This window comes from Salvelinus fontinalis, chromosome 10 (genome assembly GCF_029448725.1).
Source record: "Salvelinus fontinalis isolate EN_2023a chromosome 10, ASM2944872v1, whole genome shotgun sequence".
NCBI classification, from domain to species: domain Eukaryota; kingdom Metazoa; phylum Chordata; class Actinopteri; order Salmoniformes; family Salmonidae; genus Salvelinus; species Salvelinus fontinalis.
In genome coordinates this window covers 27025788-27050805 of record NC_074674.1, presented here as the reverse complement: position 1 = coordinate 27050805, position 25018 = coordinate 27025788, and the positions used below count along the sequence as shown (strand labels likewise).

The 25018-nt window shown below is 41.6% G+C and overlaps 2 protein-coding genes across 4 annotated transcripts in view; one reads left to right on the top strand and one right to left on the bottom strand.

The window, feature by feature from the left end:
* Nucleotides 1-18045, top strand: part of LOC129863259 (nodal homolog) — a 35328-nt gene extending 17283 nt beyond the window's left edge. The window contains exons 3-5 of the mRNA XM_055935161.1: nucleotides 15532-15728; nucleotides 16336-17171; nucleotides 17311-18045. Of these exons, the coding sequence (XP_055791136.1) occupies nucleotides 15532-15728; nucleotides 16336-17171; nucleotides 17311-17463 (1186 nt within the window). The 3' untranslated portion in view covers nucleotides 17464-18045. The remainder of the gene's footprint in view (nucleotides 1-15531; nucleotides 15729-16335; nucleotides 17172-17310) is intronic.
* A 6261-nt stretch (nucleotides 18046-24306) lies between these two features.
* The window catches only part of LOC129863887 (ankyrin-1-like), a 79672-nt gene continuing 78960 nt past the window's right edge, over nucleotides 24307-25018 (bottom strand). For all 3 annotated transcript variants that reach the window (XM_055936271.1, XM_055936275.1, XM_055936278.1), the window contains 2 exons: nucleotides 24844-24935; nucleotides 24307-24413 (listed from right to left, as the gene is read on the bottom strand). In XM_055936271.1, the coding sequence (XP_055792246.1) occupies nucleotides 24867-24935 (69 nt within the window). In that variant the 3' untranslated portion in view covers nucleotides 24307-24413; nucleotides 24844-24866. The remainder of the gene's footprint in view (nucleotides 24414-24843; nucleotides 24936-25018) is intronic.

Genomic DNA, 25018 nt, shown 5'->3' with positions numbered 1-25018 from the left:
AAAGAAAATAATACCACTGCCTTACAATACCATCTGTCAATACTTGTAATTACCCATAATTATGGTCCATAGGATTCTGGATGTACTGAAGGAGAGGAACACCTATTTCTCATACCTATTATTTCCCTGCAATTTCCTCCCTAAGATTGTCGCATTCCTGCTGTGTTTTCTCAGAACCGTGTTCTCTGTTCTCTATGGAACATAATGGAAAAAATGTATAATGTCCGATCCACCCCTAGACAATTATATATGTAACAGAAGTGGGACCAAGTTACTATTATTCAAGTCACAAGCAAGTCTCAAGTCACAAGATCCGAGTCTCAAGTTGAGTCCCAAGTAGAACGGGTCGAGTCCAAGTCGTACATTCTAAGAGCAAGCTAAGTTTGGTCCAGTCACAAGTTCTCAAGTTAAGTCACAAGTCAAGTAAAAAAAATTATCTATACATGCAATGACATGTTCAACTACACATTTTTTATCTATTTATTGAGGCTACCAGACAACCCTTTTCATTATTTTGTCTACAAAATGTAATTGATGATGATGTAATTGTAAAATAGGGTTCTTGTAGCAGTCGTAAGGGCGTGACATCAGCAGAAGGCAAGGCAGGTTGACGTGCTCAGAGTGTACATTTATTTACTGGTCTTGGTGATCCATTGTATCAAACATGAAGCAGAAATGTCTAAGTGTTGGAATAAACATTATGTGGATGTAATGATTGACTGCTAGCAATTAGGATTAGATGGTATATTTATTTACCATGTAGCCTATGCATTTAAACGTGTGAAAGAAAGCAACAACAAGCATTTAAACAAGAGAACAAATCGCTCTCCATTGGCTGAAGTTTGGAGAGCAAGTGGAGACGCCCACAGTAATAAATCATTTAAACAACATATTCCAAATGCAAACTTCATAAGTAATTATCAATTTCAAGCTATTTTGTCAAAGGCCTCCTAAAAGAGCAGTAGGCTTGTGCTAGTAATTGTTGCTTGATGCCCCATTGCTGGTGAGCTTGCAAAGTAAACAGTTAATATTCTTGAACATCAAACATTTTTGGAGCTGCATATTTATTCATTCTGGCAATCCTCTCTCCCTACAATTTGTGCCTACGATTCTATAGCTCTCCAAAAGAATCAGAAATATGTTCCAAAACTCATCTGATCTGTGTTGATTGACAGTTTGCTGGTCCAATCAGCAAACTGTGCGTTTCACTAGCCAATCTATTGCAGTTTTTTTTTGCACGGGCGATGTTGCGGCTACGGTCTCGGCCTTCGTGGAGATTCAAATCGAATCAAATCAAATGTATTTATATAGCCCTTCTTACATCAGCTGATATCTCAAAGTGCTGTACAGAAACCCAGCCTAAAACCCCAAACAGCAAGCAATGCAGGTGTAGAAGCATGGTGGCTAGGAAAAACTAGTTTCTTCCTAGGCCAAAACCTAGGAAGAAACCTAGAGAGGAACCAGGCTATGAGGGGTGGCCAGTCCTCTTCTGGCTGTGCCGGGTGGAGATCATAACAGAACATGGCCAAGATGTTCAAATGTTCATAAATGACCAGCATGGTCAAATAATAATAATCACAGTAGTTGTCGAGGGTGCAGCAAGTCAGCACCTCAGGAGAAAATGTCAGTTGGCTTTTCATAGCCGATCAATAAGAGTCTCTCTACCGCTCCTGCTGTCTCTAGAGAGTTGAAACCAGGCGGTCTGGGACAGGTAGCACGTCCGGTGAACAGGTCAGGGTTCCATAGCCGCTGGCAGAACAGTTGAAACTGGAGCAGCAGCACGGCCAGGTGGACTGGGGACAGCAAGGAGTCATCATGCCAGGTAGTCCTGAGGCATGGTCCTAGGGCTCAAGTCCTCCGAGAGAGAGAAAGAAAGAGAGAAAGAGAGAATTAGAGAGAGCATACTTAAATTCACACAGGACACAGGATAAGACAGGAGAAGTACTCCAGATATAACAAACTGACCCTAGCCCCCGACACAAACTACTGCAGCATAAATACTGGAGGCTGAGATAGGAGGGGTCAGGAGACACTGTGGCCCCATCCGATGATACCCCCGGACAGGGCCAAACAGGAAGGATATAACCCCACCCACTTTGCCAAAGCACAGCCCCCACACCACTAGAGGGATATCTTCAACCACCAATTTACCATCCTGAGACAAGGCCGAGTATAGCCCACAAAGATCTCCGCCACGGCACAACCCAAGGGGGGGCGCCAACCCAGACAGGAAGATCACGTCAGTGACTCAACCCACTCAAGTGACGCACCCCTCCCAGGGATGGCATGAAAGAGCACCAGTAAGCAGGTGACTCAGCCCCTGTAATAGGGTTAGAGGCAGAGAATCCCAGTGGTGAGAGGGGAACCGGCCAGGCAGACACAGCAAGGGTGGTTCGTTGCTCCAGAGCCTTTCCGTTCACCTTCACACTCCTGGGCCAGACTACACTCAATCATATGACACACTGAAGAGATGAGTCTTCAGTAAAGACTTAAAAGTTGAAACCGAGTCTGCGTCTCTCACATGGGTAGGCAGACTGTTCCGTAAAAATGGAGCTCTATAGGAGAAAGCCCTGCCTCCAGCTGTTTGCTTAGAAATTCTAGGGACAATTAGGAGGCCTGCGTCTTGTGACCGTAGCGTATGTGTAGGTATGTACGGCAGGACCAAATTGGAAAGATAGGTAGGAGCAAGCCCATGTAATGCTTTGTAGGTTAGCAGTAAAACCTTGAAATCAGCCCTTGCCTTAACAGGAAGCCAGTGTAGGCAGACTAGCACTGGAGTAATATGCTCAAATTTTTTGGTTCCAGTCAGGATTCTAGCAGCCGTATTTAGCACTAACTGAAGTTTATTTAGTGCTTTATCCGGGTAGCCGGAAAGTAGAGCATTGCAGTAGTCTAACCTAGAAGTAACAAAAGCATGGATTAATTTTTCTGCGTCATTTTTGGACAGAAAGTTTCTGATTTTTGCAATGTTACGTAGATGGAAAAAAGCTGTCCTTGAAACAGTCTTGATATGTTCGTCAAAAGAGAGATCAGGGTCCAGAGTAACGCCGAGGTCCTTCAACGTTTTATTTGAGACGACTTTACAACCATCAAGATTAATTGTCAGATTCAACAGAAGATCTCTTTGTTTCTTGGGACCTAGAACAAGCATCTCTGTTTTGTCCGAGTTTAAAAGTAGAACGTTTTCAGCCATCCACTTCCTTATGTCTGAAACAGAGGCTTCTAGCGAGGGAAATTTGGGGCTTCACCATGTTTCATTGAAATGTACAGCTGTGTCATCCGCATAGCAGTGAAAGTTAACATTATGTTTTCGAATGACATCCCCAAGAGGTAAAATATATAGTGAAAACAATAGTGGTCCTAAAACGGAACCTTGAGGAACACCGAAATGTACAGTTGATTTATCAGAGGACAAACCATTCACAGAGACAAACTGATATCTTTTCGACAGATAAGATCTAAACCAGGCCAGAACTTTTCCGTGTAGACCAATTAGGGTTTCCAATCTCTCCAAAAGAATGTGGTGATCGATGGTATCAAAGGCAGCACTAAGGTCTAGGAGCACGAGGACAGATGCAGAGCCTCGGTCTAACACCATGAAAAGGTCATTTACCTCCTTCACAAGTGCAGTCTCAGTGCTATGATGGGGTCTAAAACCAGACTGAAGCATTTCGTATACATTGTTTGTCTTCAGGAAGGCAGTGAGTTGCTGCAAAACAGCTTTTTCAAAAAAAGTTGAGAGGAATGAAAGATTCGATATAGGCCGATAGTTTTTTATATTTTCTGGGTCAAGGTTTGGCTTTTTCAAGAGAGGCTTTATTACCGTTTATTATGTTCAACATAGGAGGGCCAAGCACAGGAAGCAGCTCTTTCAGTAGTTTAGTTGGAATAGCGTCCAGTATGCAGCTTGAAGGTTTAGAGGCTATGATTATTTTCATCATTGTGTCGAGAGATATAGTACTAAAACACTTAACCTGTTAGGCGGGCTGTCCCGACGTCGGTACACTTATGACAACATCCAGCTCTATTGCAGGGCGCGAAATTCAAAATCTATTTTTTTAAAATATTTAACTTTCACACATTAACAAGTCCAATACAGCATTTGAAAGATAAACATCTTGTCAATCCAGCCAACATGTCCGATTTTTTAAATGTTTTACAGAGAAAACACCACATATATTTATGTTAGCTCACCACCAAAGAAAAAAGTGAACAAACAAGTAGGGGCACAAGTATGATTCAAGTAGCATGCACAAGCCAACCTAACTAACCTAGAACCAACCTAAACAACCTAGAAAAAACTACCTCAGATGACAGTCCTATAACATGTTACACAATAAATCTATGTTTTGTTCATAAAATGTGCATATTTTAGCTATAAATCAGTTTTACATTACTGCTCCCATCATAGCTACAGTCTGAAATCGCACGGGAGTAGCCAGAGAAAATACAGACACCAACGTCAACTACTAATTACACCTCATAAAACATTTCAGAAGAATATATGGTGGATAGCTAATGAAAGACAAAGATCGTGTGAATAGAGCCAATATTTCCGATTTTTGAAGTGTTTTACAGCGAAAACACAATACATTGTTATATTAGCTTACAACATTAGCTAGCATACGGCAGCATTGATTCTAGTCAAACGCTAGCATAGCACAGTTCGACAGATATATGAAAAAGCATCCCAAATTGGGTCCTTATCTTTGTTGATATTCCATCAGAATGTTGTAAAGGGGTCCATTGTCCAGTACAGTCTTTAGTTGGGTTCCAGAACGAACTATTTCCCTCTTGTATTAGCATGCACACTGGCCGTGCTGCGCTAATCTCTCTTTCTTCAAACAATTCTTGCGTCGCATCACGTCTAAAGTCCAGAATAAATTTCAATAATATAATTAAACTATATTGAAAAAACATACTTTAGGATGATTTTGTGACATGTATCAAATAATATCGAAGCCAGAGATCATATTCACCTTTAACGAGCGTCGTGCAGGAGCCGAGTCCATGTTCAACTTCGTGACCAGAATTTTTTTTGAAGTGCGCAGGTCTCACTCCAAGATGTTGTGTTCAGCCCCTGGAAGAGATATTCAACTGCTTTCTTCTCTCACTTCCGCATTACACCCAGATGAAGGCGTATGACGTGTTTCTACGGTCCTAAGTTACATGACCTGTTATAGACACGCTCTTAAAGAGAGACATCGCATTTGGAAATCTCAATTCCGGATAGGAAATGGGCTGTAAAAATAGTTCTGTTCCACTTAGAGAAATAATTCAAACGTTTTTAGAAACTAGGGACTGTTTTCTATCCAATAGTAGTAAATATATGCATATTGTAAGATCAAAAATTTCTTAAGAGGCCGTTTGAAAATGTGCACATATTTTCCAGTTTTTTCAATATTCACCCTGCAGCCAGAATAAGTTTTTAAGTGTCTCTCTTGATCCTAGGTCCTGGCAGAGTTGTGCAGACTCAGGACAACTGAGCTTTGGAGGAATACGCAGATTTAAAGAGGAGTCCGTAATTTGCTTTCTAATGATCATGATCTTTTCCTCAAAGAAGTTCATGAATTTATTACTGCTGAAGTGAAAGCCATCCTCACTTGGGGAATGCTGCTTTTTAGTTAGCTTTGCGACAGTATCAAAAATACATTTTGGAATGTTCTTATTTTCCTCAATTAAGTTGGAAAAATAGGATGATCGAGCAGCAGTGAGGGCTCTTCGATACTGCACGGTTCTGTCTTTCCAAGCTAGTCGGAAGACTTCCAGTTTGGTGTGGCGCCATTTCAGTTCCAATTTTCTGGAAGCTTGCTTCAGAGCTCGGGTATTTTCTGTATACCAGGGAGCTAGTTTCTTATGACAAATGTTTTTAGTTTTTAGGGGTGCAACTGCATTTGGGGTATTGCGCAAGGTTAAATTGAGTTCCTCAGTTAGGTGGTTAACCTATTTTTGTCCTCTGACGTCCTTGGGTAGGCAGAGGGAGTCTGGAAGGGCATCAAGGAATCTTTGTGTTGTCTGAGAATTTATAGCACGACTTTTGATGCTCCTTGGTTGGGGTCTGAGCAGATTATTTGTTGCGATTGCAAACGTAATAAAATGGTGGTCCGATAGTCCAGGATTATGAGGAAAAACATTAAGATCTACAACGTTTATTCCATGGGACAAAATTAGATCCAGAGTATGACTGTGACAGTGAGTAGGTCCAGAGACATGTTGGACAAAACCCACTGAGTTGATGATGGCTCCGAAAGCCTTTTGGAGTGGGTCTGTGGACTTTTCCATGTGAATATTAAATTCACCAAAAATTAGAATATTATCTGCTATGACTACAAGGTCAATCAATCAATCAAGTTTATTTTATATAGCCCTTCGTACATCAGCTAATATCTCGAAGTGCTGCACAGAAACCCAGCCTAAAACCCCAAACAGCTAGTAATGCAGGTGTAGAAGCACGGTGGCTAGGAAAAACTCCCTAGAAAGGCCAAAACCTAGGAAGAAACCTAGAGAGGAACCAGGCTATGAGGGGTGGCCAGTCCTCTTCTGGCTGTGCCGGGTGGAGATTATAACAGAACTATGCCAAGATGTTCAAAAATGTTCATAAGTGACAAGCATGGTCAAATAATAATCATGAATAATTTTCAGTTGGCTTTTCATAGCCGATCATTAAGAGTTTAAAAACAACAGGTCTGGGACAGGTGGCGGTTCCATAACCGCAGGCAGAACAGTTGAAACTGGAATAGCAGCAAGGCCAGGCGGACTGGGGACAGCAAGGAGTCACCACGCCCGGTAGTCCCGACGTATGGTCCTAGGGCTCAGGTCCTCCGAGAGAAAGAAAGAGAGAAGGAGAAAATTAGAGAGAGCCAAGATTTTCAAAATGTTCATAAATGACAAGCTTGGTCAAATAATAATCAGGAATAAATCTCAGTTGGCTTTTCATAGCCGATCATTAAGAGTTGAAAACAGCAGGTCTGGGACAGGTAGGGGTTCCGTAACCGCAGGCAGAACAGTTGAAACTGGAATAGCAGCAAGGCCAGGCGGACTGGGGACAGCAAGGAGTCATCATGCCCGGTAGTCCTGACGTATGGTCCTAGGGCTCAGGTTCTCAGAGAGAGAGAAAGAAAGAGAGAACGAGAGAATTAGAGAGAGCATACTTAAATTCACACAGGACACTGGATAAGACAGGAGAAGTACTCCAGGTATAACCAACTGACCCTAGCCCCCCGACACAAACTACTGCAGCATAAATACTGGAGGCTGAGACAGGAGCGGTCAGGAGACACTGTGGCCCCATCCGAAGAAACCCCCGGACAGGGCCAAATAGGAAGGATATAACCCCACCCACTTTGCCAAAGCACAGCCCCCGCACCACTAGAGGGATATCTTCAGCCACCAACTTACAATCCTGAGACAAGGCCGAGTATAGCCAACAAAGATCTCCACCACAGCACAAACCAAGGGGGGGCGCCAACCCAGACAGGAAGATCACGTCAGTAACTCAACCCACTCAAGTGACGCACCCCTCCTAGGGACGGCATGAAAGAGCACCAGTAAGCCAGTGACTCAGCCCCTGTAATAGGGTTAGAGGCAGAGAATCCCAGTGGAGAGAGGGGAACCGGCCAGGCAGAGACAGCAAGGGCGGTTCGTTGCTCCAGAGCCTTTCCGTACACTCAATCATATGACCTACTGAAGAGATAAGTCTTCAGTAAAGACTTAAAGGTTGAGACCGAGTCTGCGTCTCTCACATGGGTAGGCAGACTGTTCCATAAAAATTGAGATCTATAGGAGAAAGCCCTGCCTCCCGCTGTTTGCTTAGAAATTCTAGGGACAATTAGGAGGCCTGCATCTTGTGACCGTAGTGTACGACAGGACCAAATCAGAAAGATAGGTAGGAGCAAGCCCATGTAATGCTTTGTAGGTTAGCAGTAAAACCTTGAAATCAGCCCTTGCCTTAACAGGAAGCCAGTGTAGGGAAGCTAGCACTGGAGTAATATGATCAAATTTCTTGGTTCTAGTCAGGATTCTAGCAGCCGTATTTAGCAGTTAGTGCTTTATCCGGGTAGCCGGAAAGTAGAGCATTGCAGTAGTCTAACCTAGAAGTAACAAATGCATGGATTAATTTTTCTGCATCATTTTTGGACAGAAAATTTCTGATTTTTGCAATGTTACGTAGATGGAAAAAAGCTGTCCTTGAAACAGTCTTGATATGTTCGTCAAAAGAGAGATCAGGGTCAAGAGTAACGCCGAGGTCCTTCACAGTTTTATTTGAGACGACTTTACAACCATCAAGATGAATTGTCAGATTCAACAGAAGATCTCTTTGTTTCTTGGGACCTAGAACAAGCATCTCTGTTTTGTCCGAGTTTAAAAGTAGAAAGTTTTCAGCCATCCACTTCCTTATGTCTGAAACACAGGCTTCTAGCGAGGGCAATTTTGGGGCTTCACCATGTTTCATTGAAATGTACAGCTGTGTGTCATCCGCATAGCAGTGAAAGTTAACATTATGTTTTCGAATAACATCCCCAAGAGGTAAAATATATAGTGAAAACAATAGTGGTCCTAAAACGGAACCTTGAGGAACACCGAAATGCACAGTTGATTTGTCAGAGGACAAACCATTCACAGAGACAAACTGATATCTTTCCGACAGGTAAGATCTAAACCAGGCCAGAACTGGTCCGTGTAGACCAATTTGGGTTTCCAGTCTCTCCGAAAGAATGGTCCGATAGGATAGGTCCGATAGGAATTCAGGGAACTCAGTGAGGAACGCTTTATATGGCCCAGGAGGCCTGTAAACAGTAGCCATAAAAAGTGATTGAGTAGGCTGCATAGATTTCATGACTAGAAGCTCAAAAGACAAAAACTTAATTTGTTTTGGTAAAATGAAATTTGCTATTGTAAATGTTAGCAACACCTCTGCCTCTGAGGGATTCATGGGGGATATGGTCACTAGTGTAACCAGGAGGTGAGGCCTCATTTAACACAGTAAATTCATCAGGCTTAAGCCAAGTTTCAGTCAGGCCAATCACATCAATATTATGATCAGTGATTAGTTCATTGACTATAACTGCCTTTGAAGTGAGGGATCTAACATTAAGTAGCCCTATTTTGAGATGTGAGGTATCACAATCTCTTTCAATAATGGCAGGAATGGAGGAGGTCTTTATCCTAGTGAGATTGCTAAGGCGAACACCGCCATGTTTAGTTTTGCCCAACCTAGGTCGAGGCACAGACACGGTCTCAATGGGGATAGATTAATCCACAGACTGTGCCACAAAATAAGTGACATAACGTTACAAAACATGGCCATATAATTTAAAGTCATCAGTCTCAAGTCTAAGTCGAGTCCCGAGTTTTGAGGCTCTAAGTCCAAGTTAAGTCTCAAGTTATTTTATTTTCTATCATGTCGAGTTTCAAGTCATCAAATGTGTGACTTTGCCCTCAGAACAGCCTCAATTCGTCGGGCAAGTACTCTACAAAGTGACTAAAGTGTTCCACATGGATGCTGGCACATGTTAACTCCAATGCTTCCAACAGTTGTGTCAAGTTGGCTACATGTCCTTTGGGTGGTGGACCATTCTTGATAAACACGGGAAACTGTTGAGCATGAAAAACCCAGCAGTGTTGCAGTTCTTGACACAAACCGTTGGGCCTGACACCTACTACCATACCCTGTTCAAAAGCACTTAACCTGTCTAGGATCAGCGTGGCGCTAGCGGCGCTAGCGGCACACTGAAAAACCAGTGCCGCGAAATTCAAAAAAAATATTTTTTTAAAATATTTAACTTTCACACATTAAAGTCCAATACAGCTAATGAAAGACACAGATCTTGTGAATCCAGTCAACATTTCCGATTTTTAAAATGTTTTACAGGGAAGACACAATATGTAAAGATGTACATCTATTACCTAAAAACACATTAGCATAATCCACCATCTTTTATTTGTCCACCAACACCAGTAGCCATCACCAATTCGGCTAAACTAAGATATTTATAGCCCCTAACCAACAAAAAAACTCATTAGATGACAGTCTGATAACATATTTATGGTATGGGATAGGTTTTGTTAGAAAAAAGTGCATATTTCAGGTAGATGGCATAGTTTACAATTGCACCCACCATCACAAATGGACTAGAATAATTACAATGAGCAACGTGTTTACCTAACTACTAATCATCAAACATTTCGTAAAAATACACAGCATACACGAATCGAAAGACACAGATCCTGTGAATACAGACAATATTTCAGATTTTCTAAGTGTCTTACAGCGAAAACACAATAAATCGTTATATTAGCTTAGCACATAGCAATTAGCAGCCCAGCATTGATTCTAGCCAAAGTGAGCGATAAAAGTCAACATCGCCAAAAGATATTAATTTTTTCACTAACCTTCTCAGAATTCTTCCGATGACACTCCTGTAACATCACATTACAACATGCATATACAGTTTGATCGAAAATGTTTATATTTAGCCACCAAAATCATGGTTAGACAATGTGAAATGTAGACAAGCTGGTAAAGAAAAAGTCCTTGCGCCACTTAGACAGTGATCTACTCTTATACATAAATACTCATAAACGTGACTAAAAAATATAGGGTGGACAGGGATTGATAGACAATTTAATTCTTAATACAATTGCGTTATTACATTTTTTAATTTATCCTTACTTTTCAATACAGTTTGCGCCAAGCGAAGCTACGTCAAAAAACATGGCGTCCTAAGCCACTAAAATGTTTCGACAGAAACACGATTTATCATAATAAAAATGTCCTACCTTGAGCTGTTCTTCCATCAGTATCTTGGGCAAAGGATCCTTTCTTGGGAGAAATCGTCTTTTGGTGGAAAGCTGTCCTCTTGCCATGTGAAAATGCCAACTGGGTTCGGGATGAACTGAAAAGCGTGCCCAACTTTTCACATCGTTGCAAAAATAAATGTCCCAAAATCGCACTAAACGGATATAAATTGCTATAAAACGCTTTAAATTAACTACTTTATGATGTTTTTAACTCCTATAACGAGTGAAAAGATGACCGGAGAAATATAACAGGCTAAACTAACGCTTGGAACAGGAGCGGGTCGGTGTCCAGCACGCGCGTTACGCAGCAAGGAAAGACTTGCTAGCTACAGGGTTTTTTGATTTATAGGGCCTGTGAACGCGCAATCGACCCCGTTGGAATCGTCATCACGTAAAGGCATCCAGGGGAAGACGTAAGAAGTGTCCGTATAGTCATAGCAACGACAGTGCCCTTTTAACTGACTTCAGAAAAGTGGCCAACATTTCTCAAATCTGACTCCATGTCAGGGAAATTGCTGTAGAATGGGCTCTGTTCCACTTAGAGACAAAATTTCAACTCCTATAGAAACTATAGACTGTTTTCTATCCAATAATAATAATAATATGCATATTGTACGATCAAGGATTTTGTGGGAAGCCGTTTAAAAAATTAGCCAAATTAGCATAAATAGTCTAAACAGCGCCCCCATCCCCAACAGGTTAAATATTATGTCTTGTCCATTCACCCTCTGAATGGCACACACACAATCCATGTCTCAATTGTCCCAAGGCTTAAAAATCATTCTACCTGTCCCCTCTCCTTCAACTAAAATGATTAAAGTAGATTCAACAAGTGACATCAATAAGGGATCGTAGCTTTCACCTGGATTCTCCTGGTCAGTCTATGTCTATATAGAGTGTGTGCAAATGAAGTAAGATTAGGGATGTAAGGCAATAAATAGGCCATAGTGGCGAAATAATTACGATTCAGCAATTAAACACTGGAGTTATAGACTGTGTCTGATGCCGTAAAAGGTTGTTGAGTCATTAAGTGAGGGCGATTGGCAGGACTGTTAGGACTGAGAATGGGCACACTGGGCATAGAGGAGAGTGGTTGCTATCTGAGTCACTAAGTAAAGGGCAAGCTTACAGCACCCTGTTTGCAAACTACATATAGAGAAATCTGTAGCCTTGTAACTGTTCTAAGGCAAAGAAAGACACTATGTTCTCTGGGGTTGAGGACAGACATGTAGTTAAATGTGTCTCAGCTCTTGAATTTCAGCTCTCTACAGAGTCATGACATGGGGCAACGTGATATTAGCTCAGTTAATAACTAGAGGAACCATTAGTGATAGTAATGAATATTAAATGTCAGCGTCAACGTAAATCTATTACATGAACTATGGGCAATTTGCATTTAGCCTACACATTGACCCTTGACCTTGGTCAATTGACCAGAGTACGTGAACCATAAATATCATAGACATTCTGTATTTTAAAACATGCATAATTCTGTCTATTAAATGCATTACGGTGAGCAACAGTAACGTAGCAGGGATTATTTTAATAGGACTTAAAGACTGGGGCTGACACACACACACGCACGCACACACGCATGCACGCACTCACTCACTCACTCACTCACTCACTCACTCACTCACTCACTCACTCACTCACTCACTCACTCACTCACTCACACCGCTCCATTCCAACTGAATCTTAATCAAATAGCAGCCTAACTGAATTTAAGTTCCTATCAAAGGGCCCTGTTTCAATTGGCGTCTCTCCTCCGCACCGGGGATAATTATCTCCATTATTCTATTGACGCAGGGGCCACTGGAAAGCCCTTTAATATTTGACAGCCTCTTTGTTTCCTAGCCGGCTCTAACACAGACACACACGCTTCTTTTCTCCTTAGAAGCACAAAAGTCTGGGCCTGTTCCCCCCCCTCCCCCAACACACACTCCCACACCCCCACACTCCCACACCCCCGTTTCATTGCTGTTGCTCGGGGCTCATCTATTTTGCTAACTAATTCACAGCGATCAACATCCCTGCCAATTAATTAGGCAATCAGTCTGGAGCTCAAGTCACTGACACAGAATGAGGTGTCCCTCTCGGCCTCACATTGCCTTTACATGTCCAATATGAGCCCTTCATGGAGCTGATGGTAATGGGCTTCTAGAGGCCCCTATACACTGCTACACACTCACCAAATACAGTACTAATGCTGCACACAATTGGTCCTGTTGATGGCAATCTAACACATTTTAAATAAGTGTTGGTCAGTTCACCAGCGCACATTATAGCACTGTAGCAGTTTTCATAATCCCCCTGAACCCCTCACTCCTTCCAATAAACACACACACACAGATCTCTTTCTCTCGCTCTATAAATTAACTCACATCATCAGAGAGGATTAATAATGCTTAGTAAAAATTCATCAAGATTCCAATATGAACAGAACAGTTATTTCAGTTTAGCGACTGACTGCTCATTAGATTGTTGATTCTTAGCCACACATTTCCCCCTGCTGGACAGATCCGATAATAAATGGATCCAAAGCCGAACCCGTTCAGATCAGGGTGTTGGCTACATGTGCCGGCCTCTGCATGAGGTGGCCCTAAGTTGAAACAATAGGCTCACGGTAGATCTCATAAAACTGCCTAAACAGTATTTATTGAGCTAATTGTATCACTTTATTGTAGCCTTGGCTCAGTCCATACCTGTATCACAATTAGGCCTAAAATCTGTTTTTATTGACCGTGGTTGAATAATTGGTTTCACTTAAATTCGAAATGTCCACTGAACAGTAGTAGAATATCAACTATTGCAGATTGTTCTTTTCCAGAAATATAATTGATTTGATATAGTCCAACACAAGACAAGCTATACAAAATACATTTGTAATCTTAATTAATGTTTTATCTGATGTATTTGCTAGATGTTAATAAAGAACAACATTTCCATAAAATTAAATCAAATCTGTTACCTAACAAGCTATTGTTAATACAATAGCTAATATAATGTTAATAGCTAATGCATTGTTAAATATATTAGTTGTGCATTGTTAGTCGTGATGAATGCAATAGCTAATACATTCTTAATTGTATTAATTGTTAATTGTATTAAATACAATAGCTAATACATTGTTAATTGTATTAATTGTTAATACATTGTCAATAGCTAATACATTGTACTAATACAGTGTAAGCTATTGAATACAATTGCTAAAACATTGTTCATTTATGTTTTATCTGGTCTATGTGCCAGATATTAATTTTAAAAACAAAATTTTCAAAAGGTTACATTTATTTCCATAAAATGCCAACATCAAATATACTAGGTACAAATAAAATATGCAGCTAAAAACCCTATTGAAGCATACTTCTGTTTTGCCAATCAGTGCTGCACAATTAGTATATTATGTAGAGTTGTTGCAATTACTTTACTTTCGTTCTAATAAAATACTTTTTTTATTGTTTATGGTAGAGTTCAAATATATTTTGAAGATTACTCTTCAAAACATTTAAAAGTGAAAGCTCCACCAAATATCGTGCACCATCATCATAAGCCTTATTTCTCACCTTTTTGTCATCAAATAGTTCCCATAAACCTACTTTGTTGTGTCTTTCTTCACATTCTTCTAAGAAAGAAGTAGGCAAGTTAGTAGTCTATGAATCCCTGTATTTAAAAACAAATGTATTTAACATGTATTTAACTGTAGCCTAGCTAGTCCCTCTTCAGAGAATATCTATCATATAGCAAATCATCTCTAGCCTAAACCTATAAAGATAATATCCAAGAGATAACACAAGGAGAGTGCATAGGCCTTCTAAAAATAAATAGGCCGATTCCATTTCGTCGCTAGCATGTCATTGCAATGTACAATGTCAAAGGAACAAACAGAAAGCTGTAATAAATGTGTGTGATTATAAGGTTGATAATACTGCCTCATTGTCTTGCGAGAAGGCTCATACAATTATTTGTTATCCGTGATGAGATAAAATAAGTTATAAATACTGTGGTTATAAATAATGATCATATTTTAGGCCTATACAATCTGAGCGCTGACATTTCATTTTCGTAAAGAGAAGTTGAGTCAGCTTTTTTTTTAGATTTTTTACCTAGGTGATAAAGAGATGACTTCCTCTTCTTATGACCCATCTAATAAAAAGGGCAATGGAGTAATTAATTCGTGTGTTGTTCATTCCTCATTCCCATTCATCAAAGCGCAATGTTCAGCTACTAATCTGTTTAACTCATTTTTATCGTGGTTCCTTATCAAAGAGATCTCTGATACATAACATTCAATGCAGTGGTATTCAAGTTTTAACACCTTGCCCACTCCAAAGAGCCATTGGTTTCGATTGCCTACACAACGACCTTGGCCTTTGAACTCTCTGTTCTCCCGTGGATCACACATTCACTTCAAAAGCCCGATGCACGACAGAACTCTTCAAGAAAGACACAGGGTTGTTATAAGTGTTCCCACTCCAGCAGACAGCATCTCACCTGAGGTATTCACAACGGGACGAGCTGGGAGAAGGATTTCTACCCCATCTATCTGTCTCTTACAACAATAGCTTCACTGGCTTGAATTTTACAGAAAAATAATACATTCAAATAACTTGGAATTATGGAACGACTCACTCTGGCTATCTTTTTGGCGCTTCTGGTGGGCTCGATCTGTGTGGTTGGAGCAGAGAATTTCCCACGGAACCGTGAGGCTTTCTTCCACGGGATTCGTAGGTTTCCCCCGCCAAGCGGAGGTCACAGGCACCCTGTTCGTCACTCCAACAGGTTCCCACTCTACATGATGCAGCTCTACCGGACTCTACTCGAGGGAGACACCGCCAGGATGCCAACTGTTAGCGCCGCCCAGAACAAAAACGATGACAACCCCCGCCTTCACGACTCTGACTACGTACTCAGTCTGGTTGCCAAAAGTGAGTATTTTTATTTTACAAAACACTTAGTTTATATCGTGGATTTTTTTCTGTTTACAATTAATTATATTATGTTTTGGAGATGTTTGAAAGCACTTTTACGCAACATAATTGGACACACTAATTCAATGTGAAGTCATATTTGAACTATTATGTTTGCATAATTAAATTCACCCTCAGTAAACATAGTAAATAAACAGTGATTTTAATTTAGGCTACATGCCTAGTGCGCGTTTTGATTACTTTGCGTTTCTCAATTATTTTAGCACTTGGAAACCTTATACAATGTTTATTGTGAAGAGCCTTCCCTATGCATAATTTCAGCGGGTATTATTTAAAAGTGTGTATACTAGCCCCAGGCTGTCTGTTATAACAGTGTCAGGCGCGGAGCAATACACAGTGCGACAGTAACAACATTCTACTTGATCAACTGCTCATCGCATGTCAAAAGAGGACGTGTGAAAGCTGTCTTGTGGCACGCATTTTACTTGCTCGCTGTGGGCAACAATAAAAGGCATATGACACTATCTGTGATTGTAATGAATGGGACATAGTCTGATAGTCACAGAGGTGAAAGAGAGATGATTGCACACTTTCATAATCCTAGTCTGCCCTCTGCATCATGCATTTCTAACTGATTTTCTTATCTCTCCAGGTTGTCACCAGATCGGTGGGAGGTGGTCTGTCACCTTTGACATGTCCTCCATCTCTGCAAGTGACAAGGTCCAGCGCTCCGAGCTGCGGATCCGCCTGCCTGCATTCTCTGCCTCTGAGCGTGTCACTGTGGACATGTATCACTCCCAGACATGCTCCTACTCCAGCCCGCCATGCCCAAAGGAGGACCTCTTCCTGGGCCACCTGAAGGCAGAGCCAAGCTCTCTGACCTCCACATCCAACTGGAGGGTGTTCAACGTCACCGCCCTGCTCCACTACTACTGGCTGCACCAGAGAGGCTCCGCACCTGTCCAGGAAGTGAGCAGGCCATTAGAGAGAGAGGAGGAGGGCCAGGAGAGGGTCCTGCACCCCACAGCTGACCGGGTCATGGTGGTGGTCTTCTCCAAGCACCAGGCAGAGAAACGGGCTCCCACCCTCATCCACACCGCTGAGCACTCCAAGTACGTCACTCTGGACTGGGAGCGAGCTAGAGCTGGGGCCGACCCTCCTGACAGCATAGAGGTAGAGGGCGGAAAAGGAACAAGTCGCAGGAAAAGGCACGGGCACCACCAGAGAGCAGGAGTGGCTTGGGTGGCCCCTGGTGTGGCCCCCACGGAGGAGAGGAAGGACCCGTTGTGCAGGAAGGTGGACATGTGGGTGGACTTTGACCAGATTGGCTGGAACGAGTGGATTGTTTACCCCAAGCGCTACAACGCCTACCGCTGTGAGGGCAGCTGCCCTACCCCAGTAGACGAGACCTTCACCCCCACCAACCATGCTTACATGCAGGTAAAACTGCCAACATTACATGATCACTGCTGAAAATAATGCTTGAAATAGAGCCTTTGATGTGTTTCAAATTACAATATTGCTTTTTCCCCTTAGTTTATGATTTCACTTGCATTACATCTCTCTCTTCTCTCTCCAGAGTCTGCTGAAACTTCACCACCCAGACAGGGTCCCATGCCCGTTCTGTGTGCCCACCCGCCTGGCCCCTCTGTCCATGCTGTACTACGAGAACAGCGAGGTGGAGACACGGCACTTTGAGGGCATGGTGGTGGAGGAGTGTGGTTGCCATTGATCAGCCTGTGTGCCAACATGGACACCCCATAGGCACTTTCCATCCCAGGTAAACACCACTCTGTCCCAGCTTCTGCTCTCAATGTGCAGGCCTCAAGAAGAAAGGTGAGGTGCAAAGGTGTGGGCTTACTCTGTGAGTGTAGTCTCAAAGCTCAAGGCTTTTCTACAAGGGCAGCTGCTGCTTTCAGCCATGCTACACTATGGATATACTGGACACTGAAGCAGACTGAACACAAGCACTGAAAAAGATCAAGAGAATCACTTATAATACCTGCATACATGTATAATTTATAATGACTAATGATTAAGGCAAACGCCGATACAAGGACAATGCAGACCCCTAAAGTGCTTTAATTCCTCTGTATGACCCAGTGTTTATACAGTATTATTTTCAAATGTAAATATTTCCTATGATAAATGTATTTTTTTAAAGGACCGAAGTATGTTTAAAATCACTTGAACATTTTGGTTAATAAATCCTCAATTAATTGCAGTCTGCTTCTATGGTATATTCTCACAACAGTTAGTAGTAGAGAGAACACACAAGGATGAAATGTAAATGTAAATAAATGGATGACAAAGATATTTGTTTATTTTATTAGTCAGCTTCAGTTCCTCTGGAAAAATATGAAGCAGCCCTAGTTTTTCAATCAACACATTAGCCTACACCATGGATGGGCAACTGGCCCTTTTGTAGGCCTACGAATACATGTTTAGGAACTAAGTTAGGTTCTCAACTTACTGTTGAGAGTTCGTTTTTGACCTTGTGTATTCTACCATTCTATCTGAACTTGTAGTAATCATGGTCGAATTACCGACCAGGGGGCCCCCATTGATCATCAGATATCATATTAAAAACTGTAAATGTTTGTCTCAACCCTATGGCAAAATGTGTACAATTGCAGGAAATTAGCTGTAAAACTGCACATTTTTCTCTCTGCCCCATGGCAAAATGTGAAGAATTGCAGCAAACTTGCTTTAAAACTGCAACAACAACAAAACATTTGAGGGGGGGGGGGGGGGGGGGTTGGAAGGGAGACAACAAATTCTGCTAGGCCGGCTCTGACTGAATGTGTGGGTATGGATGTGGGTATGCAGACCCGTGAGCCACTGCGTCCCCTCATGATGAGTCCCAATTTTTGTAGCCCCCTCCCCCATCAATTTGACCACCCCCGGCCTACACCAATACTAACCGCAACAAATTCTGAGAATGCCATTGGGGTTTACAAAATTCTATTGGAGAACACTAAAACATAATTCAAACATAATTCAGACAGGACAATGAGTAAATAACATCAAATCAATGGACGAAGGAGTGAGGAAATATTGCATGTTCGTGTTTTCTTTTCCTGAGCGATTCGATTTATGACTGCAGATAAATAATGCAGTACTAGGAGGCAGTCTCTTCATCCATTTTATAATGCTGTGTTCATCAAACAAAGGAGACAGCTTAAACCTAGTAAAACACAAGTCATTCTTTCCTTGTCATCCTCAAGGCTGCAATGCTCCAGCAGATCCATCGAATGGCTAAATGTCCGTTTGAAATTGAGCATCCTTCCCTGTAAAAACAAGATGAAAACAGTGCAGTAAAATAGAAAACAGTCCTAAAAATTATAGACACTAATATATAACACGTGCGCACACACTCACACACCAGACCTTTACCTGCACTCTTGTCTGCTGGTGGAATGAGGTTGTTGGGGGTCTGTTTAGGGTGGGCTGTGGTTGTGTTGTCTGAAAGGGGGCTGGTTACCCCAAGGATATCAGGGAGACGGAGTGGTGCGCGCCAGAGGGGAAGCTCGACACTCCAGGAGGAACTTCCTGTCGTAGATGATTCGGGTGCCTGGGTGGGTTTGGTGGAGGTCGATTGGCAGTAAGAGAGATTACAAACAGGGTAGATGAAGGCTAATAAGCACCAGATATTAATAATAATAATGATAAACAATAAACATGTTAAAATAGGCCTTTATTATTGTAGCGATCATCCCTATATGAGCTATGTTACAATTTCCAACAAGTGAGTTAATTATTGGCATGATGTGTAGGGTGTTTGCCTTTCACGACAGCAACCCGGGTTCGCTACACTGGTGTCAGAAGTGGGATGGCGGCCTTGTGGCCATTAGACCGCTGAATAGTCGAAGCATGGGACATGCCTTTCCATTATATGAGCCACACTGGTTGAATCAACATTGTTTCCACTTCATTTCAAACAAATTACGTTAGGAATAAAAAAATTCCCAACAAGTGAGTAAACCCTATTGACGCGATGCATAGGGTATTTATCTTTCACACCATTGATCAGGGTTCACTTCCCTGTCCCGCCATTCGCTACATTGTTTACGCCGATGATGACTATTATTAAAATAATATATTATTGTATTTACTATAAGGCTATTATTATGATTGAGTTTCACATACCTCCAGGGGTCATACTGAAGAGTGTCCCTCCTGGTGTTGTAGAATAATCTTGAGGCATAAGGGCCACATCGTTGATGACAGGGCAGGTGGTCGGGATAGCCTGACTAGTCGTTTAACTCCCAGTATCCCCGAAGACATCCTTTAAACTACGAATACAAACTAGCAAACAGCTGTAAACCATGCCCTTCAAACAAGACCAAACTAATAGCAGATGACAGAGCGCAAATTTCAAGGTCAGTTTTTCTCCTCATTCCATCTTTTCGGATCACCTTGCCCTCCACGTGCCTCCAATACTACTACAAAATAATTTAGCTCAAGTGCTCCTAAAAACAACGTTGAAAGTAGCGCCAGTTTTGATTGTCAGAAAAAAACTGGAAGTCATCCTGAATAAACCAAATAAGGGAGAGTTTACAGGGAGTTGTAGTTTTAGCCTAAATAACTTTATGTAAACTGAATGATAGAATTATGATTGTTAAAAAATATATAATGTTTTAAATATTCCTGTGAGAGTACATGGATAGCATTAATATGTAGGCCTAAGACTTTGAAACAAAGGATAAGAACCACTCTCTCCGATAACTGTTTTGCACCAATGTACTTACCTTTATACACATACATATAGATTTACAATTTACATTTACAAACGTACATCAATTTACATTTGATTCTCAAACACATTAAAATGTGTAAGAGAACACATCAGGTATGTTCACATCTTTCTTTATTAATTTCTGTAAATGGTTGGAGCTGGTGTACAGAGTAGATGATCTATACATATCTTCATGTCAGAATGAATCTGATTGAAACAAAGGCTTGAATACATATTCACGTTTGTTTTTCGTCTCTCCATGACAATAAAAAAGAAAAGAAAACTATTTGAAATACCTACAAAGCCTCTACATTCCCCACCATGTGGACGTTTGCCTATACTATAGTTAATATGCTTAAAGAACATCCATAACAACTCTATAAGGGTGCATAGCATTCTAATTAAATATATTTTGTCATATATTTATACATATATTTTCATAAAAACATGTTCTGTGCATGTGTGCAGTTGCATTCCTTAGTATAGAGTAATATCATATTGCGTTAATATTGTCACGTTTCCATTCTAAAGGAGTATAGGTGATCTCTATTCTTTGCAACAGTAATTTTAAAATACTCTTTGAAATACATGATCAATTCCATGTCCTCATGTTGTGTCCCTAGTTTTAAAACCATGTCCCTCTCCTCATCAACCTTCTGAACACCACACGCACGCACACACTGGCGGAGTCTACAGTTCTCACAGTGCAAAGGCTTGTGGACTGGCTCAATTTTCAGTTTGATATTGTCAACCTCTAAACCCACATACACAGATCCCCTTAATATGAGATTAATCAAACATGCTGTACATTCAATTTAAATACCTTTCAGGACTATGGTCTCTATATCTCATCCATATCAGGTATCAGTGTCTTGTTGTTGTGGAAAACCTGATTGATAGATTGATTGACTTATCAATTGCTGATTGAGAGTTTCACTTCTCTTCATCATTAGCCTATTCAGACCCAAAGCAGCAACATAAGTCAATCAGCTACACTGCTGTTTAAAGATAAATTAGGTGACTTGGAGAGGTGAGGCTTAAAGACCACAGACCTTTCACCTAGGGAATCCACCAACATACTAACTAAAGGCTACCCTTTTATAATGACCCCTCCACCACTCCACCAACATTTAGATTAAAAACCCGTCCACTTTCCTCAAAAAGGGTTTATTGTCTGATAAAGTGTCATTTCAATGTCTATTCTCGTGATAAAAACGGATTATCGTGATACTATTATCATTGAGATATCAGGATACAAATTCCATTATCGTTCCAAACCAGATCACAAGTGAGAGGGTCAGGAGGCTGCCAATTCTGCTGAGAAAATTGGAAGTTGCTTGCACTTGCACTCACCTCCACACAAACATATGCACAAGTGCACACACACACACACACACACACACACACACACACACACACACACACACACACACACACACACACACACACACACACACACACACACACACACACACACACACACACACACACACACACACACACACACACACACATACCATTACCCGACAACCCAAACTGATTCCACAGCACTCATGTTGACACCCATGGTTCTCTTTCTATAGAGGGCTCTGAACTCAAAAACAGGGCAAAACTTGGATCCTGCTAGAACTGAAACCTGAGTGGAATAAGAGTGAACGATAAGTGATATATGTGGCATAACAGATGAGGTTTTAATGTGCACTGATTGGCAGGGAATACGTGTCGGTGATGTGTTACTAATCTATTCACTCAATCATTCATAGTCACATTCACTCCAACCACAGTACATACATACATAGTAAATAAGTGCTACCATCAGAGATCCATTCCTAAGATTCAATGTATGAAGTTAGCATATCCTGGGTAATATCTGCTACGTTAAGTGCTGGACCAAATCCTTTCCCGAAACCTTTACTATATTGCCCCCCAGCTGCTGCTGCTCCGATCCAGTTATCTAGTCTGTGATACCTCTTTATAACACCAGGTGGCAGTGCCACCATGCTAATACAACAACATGAAGGTCAGAGGAACAGAGGAGATTCCATTACGAAATGTCAATTGTGAATGCATTGAAAGGATCACATTTGTGAGGGGAAAACTTCATACCGTCTTGGATTGTACCTTTTGTATACATGCATGCTTCTGATTTGTCTGCACCAATTTCAGAGAGAGAAATGCTTTAAATGCTACCATAATGTGCAGATACAGAACACACACCCTCCCACTGTACACACACACACACACACACACACATACACATATATATATATCTCTATATACATATATATCCCTCCTTGTCTGATATTATTGCTGTGGCAGACACCAAAGTACATAATCTGAGTCCGACCAGGCTTCTCCTAACAACTAGAGCACAATAAATTAATTACTGTATGTGCGTGTGCATGTGTGTATTAAATATATGTGCGAGTGTGTATGATGTATGTGTGTGTGTGTATGCATTTATGAGGTGTGTGTGTGTCTATAAGTTCACAGAACAGGGTGTTAAATTGGGCGATCACAGTGCTATCTGTCAGTCTGTCCTTACTTGCTTAGCTATGCTAGTCTCTAGCATCTCATCTAAACCTTCACATTTACCTCCATCTCTTTCCCATAAATATGACTATCCACACTGATCATTAATCCCCTGTCTGCTTCACCCCCTCAAATCAAAAGCACAATTGAATGTGAACCACAAAAGGACGATGTCGTGAGGTGCTACAGCCACAGCAAACCGAGAGAATGAGAGAGAGAGCAGTGGATGAAGCTGATTGGGTAGAAATTGAAGTTGGAGCTATAGGAGTTGATGGAGAGGAGTGTGGTGTCAACATGGCAGAGGGGAGGGGGGTAGGAGGGGAAGGGGACCCCATGCTACCGTAAATCTGGGATGCGTTGGGCATTAATGTTAGAATACACTGGCTGCCACGCAATGCTATCAAGCGACAAACTTTTTTATGTTCCCATCTGGAAAAACATTCCCATTGTCTGAATAAAGCACACCCTCCTAAAACAGGGGGAGAAAGCTAGTCCCTATCAAAGCCAGACAAAGTGGAACTGGGGTGAACAGAGCTAAAGAAACACGAGAAGCACGTTCACAAAGGAAAGACGTCACACACCGACAGACGCTCCCGAGTAGAGGAGCACGGTGGGTTTCTCATTCCCACATTGAGCACACCGTGACATCACAGGGGCACTGACCAACCAGGACACGGCTCAGTGCCAAGCCAGAAGCGAGAGAACACATGCGGTAGAAATACACACACATACACACACAGACACACATCCACAGAGCATAGTGCATATATCACATAGAATAACAAGGAAATAGGGTCCAAGTGAATGAAGCATTGGTAAGCTCAGCATTGGATAGCAATCTGAAGACGGAAAAAATATTAGCTTTTTTGGCAGTAGTGTTACCAGACTCAACTTGCTAACACCAACCAATCCTTTTGGGGGGGTGGGGGGTCCTTAAACTTGTCCCTGACCCAGTCAGTCCTGGGTCGGCCCCATAACATGTACCAATTCAGTTTGTAGATAATGACAGTTCAAAGGTCAATGGTCATGCACCAGCAGTCAATCATGCAATTACAGTTGACAGGAAGCACTTTTTTGTTGCTTTTTTTCTGGTTGGATTTTATGAAGTTTTTATAGAAAAAATCATGCCCTACTCTAGTTAAGTATCTTTTTTTAATGTTACAAAACTACAAGTAGATCTCCTTCTCGTTTCCTCTTGTTGTGGCGATTCAGGGTCATTCTGCAGATGATTTTGTGTTTGTATTTGTTGTTTGCTGATCTTAGTCCTTCTTTCAGTCTCCTCTCCTCTCCTCTCCTCTCCTCTCCTCTCCTCTCCTCTCCTCTCCTCTCCTCTCCTCTCAATCTTCTCCCTGTTTTCCTCTGTCACCTGGCTTTTTGTTTGTGGAGGATGGTTTGGCAGTGGATGTCCGGTTCTACGGTACAGAGAAAAAATAGATTTTAGGAAAAAGGGAATTATTTTGAACTATTACAATCTCATCACATTAAAAGAAAGGGACAGAGGTAGCCAGTCAAGATGAGGAAGAAACAATATATGAAACCATTTTTCCCCAGTTGATTAAATAAAAAATGAACAACACTTAAAGATAACCAGAGATGTATTCCCATTCAAAAGGGATGAAATGTAATGTACGCCATCCATGCTCTGATGAGAGCTGGCAAACAAAGATTCTTTCATCTTTCACTTCATAACATTATTGCAAGGGGAGTAGTGTGCAGGGGTTTGTCATTTACAATAGCCAGTTTAACTTCAACCTTCTCTGGTTCTGAGGGGTCTGATAGATACTTCTAAAAGCATCTATCCAAGCACTGCAATATATACACAAGTGCTTATGTGTCCCATACCTTGAGGACTGGGTATGTGTGTTTCAGTGTTTTACTCTCCGCAGACTGTTGCGCTTCACTGACTGAGCACCCTTCCTCACATCCACCCCCACCTACAGTACAGCAAGGAGGGAGGGAGCAGGGAAGGAGAAAATACACAGAGGAGTTAACGCTGATCTACGCAACGTGCATTTGT